This window comes from Pleurodeles waltl, chromosome 2_1 (assembly GCF_031143425.1).
Source record: "Pleurodeles waltl isolate 20211129_DDA chromosome 2_1, aPleWal1.hap1.20221129, whole genome shotgun sequence".
In the NCBI taxonomy this organism is placed as follows: domain Eukaryota; kingdom Metazoa; phylum Chordata; class Amphibia; order Caudata; family Salamandridae; genus Pleurodeles; species Pleurodeles waltl.
Genome location: NC_090438.1, coordinates 83,957,174 through 83,969,962, shown reverse-complemented (window position 1 = coordinate 83,969,962; position 12,789 = coordinate 83,957,174). Strand labels below are relative to the sequence as shown.

Genomic DNA, 12,789 nt, shown 5'->3' with positions numbered 1-12,789 from the left:
AAGGGACTGGCTCTATCGCTCCTTTGCTCAGCATCACTTTTACTTCCTTGAGGAGTTGGTTCATCCTCGGGGGTGGTGGGCCCGATGGAACAATTGGTGGTGTTTGCGTGAATTCCAGAGTATGACCTCTGGCCACTATATTGAGTACCCATCTGTCCGATGTTATAGCCTCCCACTGGAGGAAATAGAAAGTGATGCGACCTCCGACCCTCGATATTGGTGGGTGGGGAAGTGCTGAGATGACTGGCGGGTCATTGTTTTCTGCCCGTATCTCTTCCTCAGGCAGCTCCTCTTCCTCTAGTTGGATGTTTATAAGCTGCGGTCGGTGGTAACCTGTAATGCTGCTGTTGCTGGTAGTACTGGTGTCGTGATCCTGTGGAGGAAGACTGATACTGGGATCTGTACTGTTGGTATCCCCCTCGAAAGGAGTAACTTCCTCTTCCCCTTGCTCCACAAAAAGGTTGTTTTTTTATATTGAAGGGTACCTAGAGATTTTGCCGTATCCGTATCAGTTTTGATGGCCTGTAACATGTCGTCGACATGCTTTCCAAACAAACTTTCTCCATCAAAAGGCATGTCGAGAACGCGACTCTGGACTTCCGGTCTAAATGATGTGGCCTTAAGCCATCCTTGCCTGCGCAGGACTGCTGCACCAGCCAATTGCCTGAAACCAGTTAGAGAAATGTCTATTGCGCTGTCTAGAATCTCTGCGGCAACCCTTTCTCCCTCCTGCAACACCTTTTTTGCTTCCACCTTGACGTCCTCTGGCAGGAGATCCAAAAAGGCAGACATGTCTGCCCACATTTGCAGATCATATCTTCCTAGGATGGCGAGGGAGTTAGCCGCTTTAACTGTGACCGCTGCAACAGAGGAGAATTTTTTACCGATGTTGTCTAATCTCCTCCCTTCTTTGTCTGGGGGAGATGCTATAGGTGGGGAGGGGTTTCTGGAACATCGCTGCGCCGCCTGTGATATCACAGAATCAGGTTTTGGCTGTGACACTAAACAGGCCGGAGAATCATCTGGGGCCTTGTACTTCTTCTCTAGTCTTGGCATTTGTGAAGGCACTGTTGCAGGATTTTTCATTGCCTTCACACCCTCCTGCCATAAGAAATCTACTGTGGGTATAGCTCTTACCGATCTCTTTGAAGTCGTACAGAAAACATTCTGTTTCATGAGAGACAATTGAAAGGCCAAACGTTTTGCCGCTCTCTCTATTAGATTATGAAAACCTCCTATGTCTTCTGGAGGCGAATCTACTGGACCTGCTGGAGGTGGAGATGGTGTGGGGACGAGATAATCATCCCATTCACTAGCCGCAGAATCTCTTAGCTCACCCTCTTCCCTTTCGTCATCTGACGAGGGATGAGCTTCCTGAGTTTGGCTAGTTACCGGTATGCTAGCCTGTGGTGTTTCCGGAAGATTAGTAATCTGGGTTTGACGAGGTGTCTGGTAGCTTTCAGGTCTAGGTGGCGTGGTCTGAGTTGATGGTGGAAACCTTTTATAGTAGTCATTAGGCATATGTTGTAGGTCTGCTACTAGTGTGCTAGGCATGGAGAGGGGCGATTGTTGTTCTGCCTGTGGGTAGGATGTTGAGGCATAACTAGGCTGGTAATGCTGTTCGTCTTCATCCTCAAAATCTTGGCACTTGACATGGAGTTGGGACGGGCTACTAGCTGCCCCAAACCTCGTTTTGGGAGTATGCATCATCGTCATCATCTAAGAGATGTTGTGGGGGGTATGGCAATACCTTACTTGGTGAGGTATGCATTGGCAGAATATCAGAAGCTTTGTCCCCCATGGTGGTAAGTGAAAGGGGTAAGAACCTGGTGGAGTCGTCCTGATGATAAGGAAGACTAGTTGACGAATGGCGCGGTGGAGTATCCAGGAAGGTCGACAGTTTATACATTGTTAATGCTGTGGACGATATGATCGTCGACTGTTCCCTCGTCGACGGATCCGTCACCGACGGCATTTTTGTCGATGGGTCCATCGTCGACGGGCCCTTCATGGACGAATCCTTTGTCGGCGGTTCCTTCATCGACCATTGTTTCGTCGACGTATCCTCTGTAGGTGCCGTCGTCGGCAGTGACTTCTTAAACCTCATTGAGAGGTGCTTCTTAGATGGGAGTGCCCTGGTCAATTGGTGAACCCAGGAGGCCTCCGCCATCGACGATGTGTTTGCCGACGAAACCTTTTTAAAAAATGTTGCCGTAATTATCATCTGCGACGACGTCATGATCATCGGTGAGACCGCTGTTGTGAACGTCGACGACACTGTAGTAGATGTCACCGTCGACACCGTCGTTGACGGGTGTTTTTCCCTGAAGAGACTTTTTCTGGCTCTTTCTGGGGTGACAGAGACAGGGATGTCTTTTTTGAGGTGCTTTTCCTATGCACAGGCGTAGTAGGCTCTGAATGAACCTTTTTTGGCAAATTTGTGTCTCTGAATGGGAAACATCCTTTTTTGTCTCAGTAGATTGGTTTTGTCTTCTTGGGCATCTTTCTTGGTGGGTCAGACGACACTCTCCCTCTCTCACCTGTTCTTTTCGGAGGTCGAGAAGCATGAGATGACGCTTCACTGTCGTCTGAGGAAGGATGTTCCATGGCTTTCTGTTTCTGCAGCCATAAGAGAAGTCTACCCTCACGGTCCTTGAGGGTTTTTTGACTAAAGGTGCGACAGATTTTGCAGTCTCTCACCTTGTGGTCTGGATGGAGGAAGTAGATGCATTTCTTGTGGGGGTCATCAACATGCAGTCTCTTCTTCCCACAATTGTCACAGTCTCTGAACAGACCCTTTTTTGTCTTTTCAGACATGATAAAGCTGTAAAGCTAGTTTCCTGAGAAAAACAATCTTCAATCAGAAATAAGGTAAACTGAGCAGAGCTCAGAGAGACTCCCTCCACACGACGTGCGGTAGAAAATCTGAGGGAATTCAGCCTCTGTTGGGAGTGTTTGGGAGGGGCTGAATCCTGATTGGTTGACACTGAAGTTTGGGTCTTTTCACAAAACAAAGTGGATAGACTGTAAAATACCTTATGAGGCCTACTAGGGCCTACTGGTTTTACACTTACTGACTTACTGCTTTATGTATTTAAACTTACTGTGAGGCTCCCACCTCGACGACGGGGATGATTCTGCATTGTGAATCTATGAAAGATCCAATACTGGAGAAAATGTTCGTACCAGTTTACAATAAAAAAAAAGAAAAGTAGGGAAATAAAATCACAAATCTATTCTTAAAAACAATTCAAATCTTGCAAAACACGTTTGAACTGAGTAACAGTAATAAAAGTATAATTTAAAAATAAAGTATGCTTGGTAATTTGTTCAGAGAAAGTGGATGGGGAATTTAGCAAAGGGGTTCATACAACAGACAAAGGGATGGAGTCGCTACCCTTCGTGATGTCATTACTGAACCTAAATTTATTTTCATGGTTAGGTTATGAGATGACTATGAACAACTGCAGTCTTACAAGTATTCTAAGCGCTATTAAAAGTGGAGGTGAGACGATTGGAAAATAAATAATATTAGTAACAGCAGTAGTATGAGTGGTCGAAGTAGTACTGGGAGTATGATTAGTGAACAATATGTGGAGAAAGTAGTACAAAGATCAGTCATAGAAATGATAATTAACCACAGTACCATTTCTGGAAGTATTAGTAATAGTTTGGGCAAAGCAGAGATGTGGAATTCCTATAGCACGATGCCCAGGACATATTGCTTGGCGTCACGGGCAACAAGTTTTCATTTTTATTTTGTCCTTGGGAAAAGTATGCCCAGCCCCCTGAAGCACAAACCCTTTGGATGCCAGTTTACAGAGAAGGAAACGGTCTGCAGTTGAGGTAATGTGTGTTCATATGTTAATACTGTTTGAGCTTGTATTTATGGTTCATTAATGAAAAGCCTTTTGTTATTAGGGTGAGTGCTGTAAATAAACGTTTTAAGGTCAGACTGCACTACTGATAGTAGTTCCAGAAAAAAAAAAAGAAAAAAAAAATAAGTGTACACACTTGTTTGAAAAGTTTAACAATATGAGGCTTGGTATAATGCTCCCAGAATGCTCTCCGATTAGATGCAAACGTCTGCAGAAGCTTGTACACAAGAGTGATGATTCTTTGCTTTCAAAATAAAAATGTTCTGAACAAAATGAGTAGGAATAAAAAGTCACTACTATGAAATTTTAGGTGCTCTTTCTTTGAAGCACCATTTAAACAAATGTGTTGATGCATGCTAGTATTTCCCAAAACATTCCTAATTTAAAATCAGTATAACCATTTTCAACAAGATTATGGGAAGCATGAACGTAAGCAAGCACTGGCAATAACAAATGACCCAATATTTGTTGTGAATCTTTTGGTTTCGTCAATGCATGTCTTGCTTTGACATGGCTTTTGTAACACTATTATTGTGGGAGCTATCAGGACCTCACCATTGTAACGAACACTGACAAAACAAAAAAAAGATTAGTGGTCTCAAAAAGCACACATTGCCACCAGTAGTGGTACAAAGACCCCACAGGTACAGGTGGACCCTTCCAGGGTGCCCCCTCAGCACAGCATCTGCCCTGAGGGTGTCTGGAGGATGCCCACCCTGTCCATGTTCTTGGCAGGGGAGGGGAGCCTCCAGTTTCGCTATGCCACTGATTGCCACAGTAGTTGCTAGCACTGAACAAAACAACTTTGTGTGCCAATAGGCTCCTTGTGGAAGAACAGAATGCGATCACTCAGAGTAAAGCCAACCCATAGATAGAGAGAAATAAAAGTTTCATAAAAACAATGTGTGTTGGTTAAAGCCAGACCTAATTAAGGACCCAATTCTTGAATAAAGTCACAAAGGTGCATGCATGGTGTAGGTCTTTGAATTAGTGGCTTTCGTGAATTCACAAGAACTTACAAAAATAGACTAGGAAATTGTACTCCTGGGAAATATTTGTGAAATAGTAGGTTTGCAGATTTAAAGGCATTCCAGCCCTGGAACTATTGCTTACTCCTTCCTCCAGCCCCAGTATGTAAATCTGCGAAAAGGTGGCAAAATAAGTTAATTGCTATAACAGGGATTGAATTGCAAGTAGTCAAGCTTTACACTATTATAGTAGCCCTGGCATAATCAGAGAGGCTATTATCAGAGCTCTGACATCATGAGATTGCTGCCACAGTTTGTCACCGAACTACATGGTACCAAAGAGACGAGTAGTTTTTTTTTTTTTTTTTACAGGATTATTTAAACTGAAAATATTTCCTGTATTTCCAATGATACTATTCATTATTTGTCATGTATCAACAATCTTAGTAAGGCAATCCAAGCGTTCTAGTTAATTGTTCTAGTGTGTAAACTCAAGTGTGCTTGTGAGATTAAGCTAAAATTATGGAGTGGCTTTTTTTCTAAGCCTCTTTTTGGTAGGAACTGAAATGATTTTGACCAGGCCTTAACTTGAGAGTGTATGTTTTAAATGTCTGTCCTCATGAAGACTCTACTAAATTGTCTAGGGTAACAAGCACTGGCAGCGGCAAAGCCAAAAGGTCATGCCTATGGGTGAGATGTTAGCTTTGGCAATTGGATGGGGGATAGCTAACGGAGGCTCATGCAAGCTTAACCTATAAATGTCAAGTAATTAAAGCTTTTGGACTGCCTAAACAAAGTTTGTGCTTCACCACTGATGTATACAAACATCGTTGAATACGAATTATGTACCTGGCAACCATCTGTCTAATGTCCCAATTTGAGTTGCTTGGTTCACCTATTCTCACTCTGATCACAACTCGTGAGCACTGTCATCACATTTTACGTTTTTTTTTCAGGCGGACCTTCCCCAAATGTTGCTGGTATTTGAAAACAATTTTATTCTAACTACATGTGATAAAATTGTGTTTCACATCCTAATTTGGACACTGTTCATCTTTCTACACTAATGAATACCACGAGAGGATTTAGTTGGAAATCTCCCAAATCATGTATAAATTTTGACTAAGTCTGTAAGAATTATTATTCTTCGTATTGATAGTTTAACTAAGGCCCTGAGGAGTACATGGTTGTCCCATTGTTTTCAACTGACACTCACCGCTCTTGCCTACTAAATGCAAGTCAAGGTTCAGGGATGTGGAATTCCTATCGCCCGACGCCCAGGACATCTTGTTTGGGGTCAAGGGCAACAAGTTTTTATGTTTACTTTGTCCTTGGGACAAGTAGGCCCAACCCCCTGCAGCACAAACCCTTTGGCTGCCTGTTTACAGAGAGTGGAACTCTCAGCAGTTGAGGTAATGTGTTTCCAAAAGATAATGCTGTTCGAACTTGTATTTATGGTTCATTATTTGAAAGCCTTCATTATTAGGGTGAGTGCTGTAAATAAATGTTTTAAGGTCACACTTCACTACTGACGTTGGTTCCAGTACAAAAAAATAATAACTGTATACACATGTTTGAAAAGTTTAGGCTATGAGGCTAAATATAATGCTCCCAGAATGCTCTCTGATTAGATGCAAATGAAGTGTCATTTAGTAAAATGTGTTTATGCATGCTAGTATTTCCCAAAAATATTTCTAATGGAAAATCAGTGTAACCATTTTCAACACGATTATGGGAAGCATGAAAATAAACAAACACTGACAAAGCCAACTAATCTGACATATTTTTATAAGTCTTTTAGTTTCATCAATGCGTGTCTTGTTTTGACATGGCTTTTGTAACACTTTATTGCTGTGGGAGCTACTAGGCCCTCAACATTGTAACAAACACTGGCAAAACACCCCCAAAAAGTTTTTGAACTCTAAAAGCACACATTGCAACCAGCGGCATAACAAAGGCCCTGCAGCTGCCCTCCAGGGGGCCCCTTCAGCACAGCACCTGCTCTGAGTGAGTCTGGAGAGGGGGCTCCTCCATGTTCTTTGCAAAGGGGCACCCTCCAGTTTCGTTACGTCACTGATTGCCACTGTAGTTCCTGAACAACTGAACAAAACTACTTTGTGTGGCAAAATGCTCCTTGTGGAAGAGCAGAATGCGATCACTCACAGTAAAGCCAGCCGAAAGAGAGAGAAATAGAAGTTTAATAAAAACAAAATGTCTTTGTTAACACCAGACCTAAATAGGACCCACATGTAGGTAGGACCCACATGTAGGTAGGACCCACATGTAGGTAGCCCACATGTAGGTAGCTTTTAGCATGTCGCAAACAGCGACTTTCGCTGTTTGCGACGTGCAAAAAGCACATTGCGAGGCACACACCCAGTTTTGCGATTCGGTAACCTGGTTACCGAATCGCAAAACGGGTTTGCGACTCGCAATTAGTAAGGGGTGTTCCCTTCCTAATTGCGACTCGCATTGCAATGTAGGATTGTTTTGTGACCACGAACGCGGGCGCAAACCAATCGCAGTTTGCACCCATTTCAAATGGGTGCTAACACTTTCGCAAAAGGGAAGGGATCCCCATGGGACCCATTCCCCATTGTGAATGTCACTGTAAACATTTTTTCAGAGCAGGCAGTGGTCCTGTGGACCACTGCCTGCTCTGAAAAATAGAAACGAAAACGTTTCATTTTTCGTTTTTGTTATGCATCTCGTTTTCCTTTAAGGAAAACGTGCTGCATTAAAAAAAAAAAAAAAAAAAAAAAAAAAAAAAAAAAAACCTGCTTTACTGAAAAGCAGTCACAGACATGGTGGTCTGCTGTCTCCAGCAGGCCACCATCCCTGTGAGGGCCGCCATTCGCGAGGGGGTCGCAAATTGCTACCCACCTCATGATTATTCATGAGGTGGGCATTTGCGAAGCCCTTGCGAATCACAGATGGTGTCAGGGACACCATCCTACATTCGGATTTGCGACTCGCAATTTGCAGGTCGCAAATCTGAACCTACCTACATGTGGCCCCAAATTCTTAAAGAAAGTCACAAAAGTGCACCCATGGTATATGTCGTACCCCTATAAAATATTTGTGAACTGTATTTTAGCATGGGTAAATACGATGTGTAGATTTGCTCATGTAAAAATCTATTGAGCATTTGCAAGTTCATTTTCCCTCCAGCCACTTTCTTCCCAACCCTGGAAGAAGTTCTAATTCTGCCATTGTCAGGAGTAAATGTCCAACCTTTCTTATTATGGGAAAATATTAGAGAGAAGCTGGTAAAAATCTTTAAAACATGCAGGTTAGTAGATTTGCAGACTCAAAGGCATTCCAGCCCTGGAACTATTGCTTACTGCTTCCTCCAGCCCCAGTATGCAGATCTGCAGAAAGGTGGCAAAATAAGGAAATTGCTACAGTAGGGATTGAAACTGCAAGTATTCAAGCCATACTATGGTAGTAGCCCTGGCATAATCAGAGAGGCTATCAGAGCACTTACATAATGAGATTGCTGCCATAATTTGTTGCCACACTACATGGCACCAAAGGGACAAGTAGATCTTTTTACAGGACAAGTAGATTTGAGAAGCAACCTGTCCCCTGGACAAGTAGATATTTTAATAAATTCCACACCCCTGCAGGTTATCCTTAGCAAAAACTTTGTGGTTATGTTCATAAGGTAAGAGGAAGCTTAGTGTGAGCTCACATCAAGACCACGCTCTTTTAGCGTGCCACACCTACCATAAAGGTAAACCATGTGGATTATTACTGCTGTTGTCATGTACTGCACGGTTTCATTTCTCAATATATATCTGTTTTGGGTTATTGTTCCTTCACTGGCAGACAGTGTCCTCAAGCCTGTATGCGTAGAAGTAGTCTGTGTGGAGTGTTATGATCAATAATTCTTCACTACCCTTTATTCATGACACACATATATTAAAAAAAAAAAAAAAAAAAAAATGGGAGAACAGTGGAAAGCGCTCCATTGGAGGAAAAATATTTCCCGTGTTATTTTTCACACCATCTACAGACAGTGATTTAGAAACAATGTGAAGACGTCCGAGGAAACACTGAAATGGCTACAGAAGTGTTTAGTCCCTTTCCCAAAATGATGCACCACCTATTGCTGCCAACAGTCCAGGAGGTTGAAAACTGATAACTTTCAATGATCTTCGTATTATTTGAGGAGGACATAATTTGGCTTTAAAAAGGTATGAATTTTCAAGAATGTTAGATTAAATAACTTATCTTTTAGAAGGCAGGGCTTAATTACAAAGAGCATTGGCCTTTCCCTACCCACATCATTAACAATATTTTAAACATCTGTACTTTAAAGTAAAGGAATGCATGTACGTAATTACTTTTCACAGTACTGTGTACATGATAAAAGAAGCCTGGAGTACTACTGCTCAACAGTTGTACATGTCTCAGTTAACGACCTTGTGTAGCAGATGCACAGTTTCAATTGAGATGAAACTGCCTTATGGCACAACAGAGATGCTTTTTTGTTATGACATACAAACCTATAGTTATCAGATATACAGATTAAAGCTACTGCTTGGCTGATGTAGTAGATGTGAGGCAAATGGTATTATTTCAAAGTAAGATATGCAGAACCTTACAATTTCCATTAATCGCCATGTTTTCTCACCATTATATTACAGCACATAATTGCATTACTGAAATATCTCCTACATAGGAAGGGCACCACTTTGGCTAAAATAGTTCACCAAATCCTTTGATGTGCAAATATCCTCAAAACCTGGAACCAAATCCAAGTTCACACATACCGTGCGTCTGTGCTGAAGGACTTGGCATTCCATCATTACACACACAAAAAAGCTACAACATAATATATACAAAAACAACATTAACTGGGGAGAACAGTAGTAATCCGCCAATCACAAATAAAAGTCACAATGGACTGCCCCAATAGAATGTAACATGCAATATGGTGCTTTTGATCAGGAACACAAGCTAAAATTAAAGCACATTAATGACAACCTTGCAACTATTATGCAATTATACACATCTGGGAACGGAGAGGTAATAAAATAAAAAAATAATGGGTTCCCATCAATTAAAGTTTAAGCTCCCCAAGTCAGCAATGGAATGTGTCAGTGGGGTGAATTTATATGAAGAGCCCTCTAGCACAATCGAGCAAAGACTTGCTCGCTTAGTACTATTTTGGATATGGTTCATATGGGGCGCATTTCATTTATCTAGGCACTCCTTTGAGGAGCTGGACTTTGCCCAGAAAGCACAGAGGAAACCATGTGGTGCACCTCCAATTCTAAACAAGCATTGACACAGCCAATAGGTCGCGCCTTCGGGACCCATTGGTTTTGCCAATGCCTTTTACCCCTCCTGTAGAGCATTTGCTAATTTCAGAGACAATACCACACATACTTCACTTTTAAAACGAGCAAGAAAATACACAGATTAGACATAAAAATAGGTGTTTTCAATTAAAATACAGAATAAAATAATAAAAGTAACTTCTGATTCACTTTAAACGTGTGCATTTTGGCACTGACAAATGACAACAAACTGCTGAGTAAAAAGAAGAAAAAAAAAAAAGTGTATGCTTGTGTTCCAGGGTATTTTAGAGATGCTGAATTGGTGATGCCAACTGCTGGACGCACACCATTTATTATTATTGTTTTAATAAAATTGGGCTTGCTTTGCATGCAGCCAAACAAAAATATACTCATATAGAAGTTTCTTAAATAGACACAGATCTCAACAGTTTGTGGGGTGAAGATAAGCTAAATGTGCCGTGCCATGTCAAGCTCGGCTGCTAACACTTGTCTTAGACAGGAAGTGAGAAAAGGCAGCAACGATGAATATTGAGATGCCTACCTAGCATGTGAGACGGTCTGATGGGGATGAAAGAAACCCTGCGGAACATGTTTTTCTTGCAGTGCTAATGCTCAACTGCACATTCGGTAAAACTCAAGACCTGTATTTAATGTTAGTAAAAGTATAGGTAACTCGGGAGCGAAGTTAAAGAACTCAGACTGTCTGGGGAAATTCGGGACATCTGGTCACCATAAAGCTGAGCCTCTTTTCAAAGCAAAACACATTTATGGTGCGAGATCTGTACACACGGGATTCTAGGACAATAATTTCCCTGTTCCCAAAAATAAAAATAATAATAATATGAACGTGGAGTTGCGTATAGTAACTCGCACTCATATAAAGCGCTCCAACACCTTTGGGTCGGGTTCACACTATATAAAAATGCAAAAAAAAAAAAATGAATAGTACCTTAATTGCAGGCCGAGCAGTGGACGGGCACTAATTAACTTTAATTCATTAGTACTTGGTCCAAACTCCACACACAGAACAGTAATCGACATTTTGTGCGCTACTGAATTAGAATGCAACAAAAACACCACCAACAAAAAAAAAAAGTGAAAAAATCCCAACGAACTCTAAGTAAAGGATGGGCTAAAAGCCCATGTGCTCTGTCTGCAGGCTCGATCTAAACAAGTATTTGCAATGCAATGGGTCGCATTTGCTCGAGTTAGGGATATTAGCGTTGTTAACTCCTAACCGGTCTTTTCTTGCCACATAAACTGAAAATGAAAAGTAAAACAGTTTCACATAAACAAGCTGCTGGCCGCCATGAGCGTGAAGCAGACACACAAAAGGAAACAGAAGTTCATTCGCAGTGAATGGTATCAGCAACAGTTCAATTATCCATGTAACCGGCAAAAGTGCAAATATCCACCTAACAGGGTTGATGTCATGAAAAAGGCTCGACTTCATTACGAAAGAGAGGAATGTTGATGTCGGAAACGAGACAGCCACGACGGGAATACTGATGGATGTATTATTTAACCGTAGATTTTTATAGCGCGAACTCGACCCAAAAGCATGGAGGTGCTTTACCTGGGCACTTATTACATTCCACAAGCCCATGTTTTTTGGTTACTGGTTACGTGAGTCAAAGGATGTTGAGACGACGTCGGGACTCGAACCTCGTTCCACGGATCCAAAGTCGACAGCCCAGGACATCAGGCCACATCCGCTTCAGCGGAGCGACACAGAATGAATGAGGACTATCGTGCGTGAGTGAACCAGGCTGTAGGGCCAGAGGCAACCCTATCACTCCTTAAACACACACCGCTGATAACACGAGACTCAGGATACAGTTGTAAAGCAAGCGGAACTACTACCCCCACCCACTTCAAACAAAACTCTAAAAGTTTTAGCAAGGTTAACTCCGGATGTCTTCAGAAACCACCTGACAAGACCACAACACGCGTGCTGTGTCGCTCCCCACTGCGATACGTCGCGGCGTTGCAGACCCCGATACTTTAACCTCCGCCAACCACATCCCACATTTACCCAGCTCCAGCAGATCAGCTGGTCGTTGCTCGGCTCCTCCAGCAGAGTCCAGAGCTTGGCAATGAAGGCAGGCACCGCAGCTGTCTGCTGGGTACCGCTGACCTCCATGGTCTCGGTGTGAGGCCCGAGCGCGGATTCCCCGTCCCCAGCTCTTTACTGCGTCACACGCTCACTTCAGCAGGACATGCCGGGGACGACAATAATAACACTCGTTGCCGGAGACGCACAGATCCGCTCGCTACACCGCGGCTGCGCACGCAGACTCCGTATAGCCGTTCCCATTGGATCGGAAGACTGTATGCGACTCCGCCATGTTGGAACAGTCATGCACGTCCTATGATGCCGCCGGTAGACCCCCCCGCCACCATTCCTAAAACAAAAAAAATTAAGTGAAATGCAATGGGAACGTTTATGCTCGTATGGATATTTAAAAATATATTGGTATGAGTATATTTCCTTCGAGGTGCCACATTATAAATTGCCTTCTTTACGATAGTAAAATCTGATACTTAGAATACATTTTGTTCCTCTCGTGAATATGAACTGACACCATTCAAAAGTGGACGCCATAAATGCAACCTGCATAGTCCATCTTCGCT

General features: G+C 42.6%; 1 protein-coding gene across 2 annotated transcripts in view; it reads right to left on the bottom strand.

Moving 5' to 3' along the window:
- LOC138261372 (heat shock factor protein 3-like) overlaps positions 1 to 12,425 on the bottom strand; it is a 271,372-nt gene extending 258,947 nt beyond the window's left edge. Inside the window, exon 1 of one of the 2 annotated variants that reach the window (XM_069210255.1) lies at positions 12,191 to 12,425. In XM_069210255.1, the coding sequence (XP_069066356.1) occupies positions 12,191 to 12,298 (108 nt within the window). In that variant the 5' untranslated portion in view covers positions 12,299 to 12,425. Of the gene's footprint in view, positions 1 to 11,731; positions 11,899 to 12,190 lie in introns of those variants that run through there. The other variant, XM_069210265.1, reaches the window with a different exon arrangement.
- Between the last annotated feature and the right edge of the window lie 364 nt (positions 12,426 to 12,789).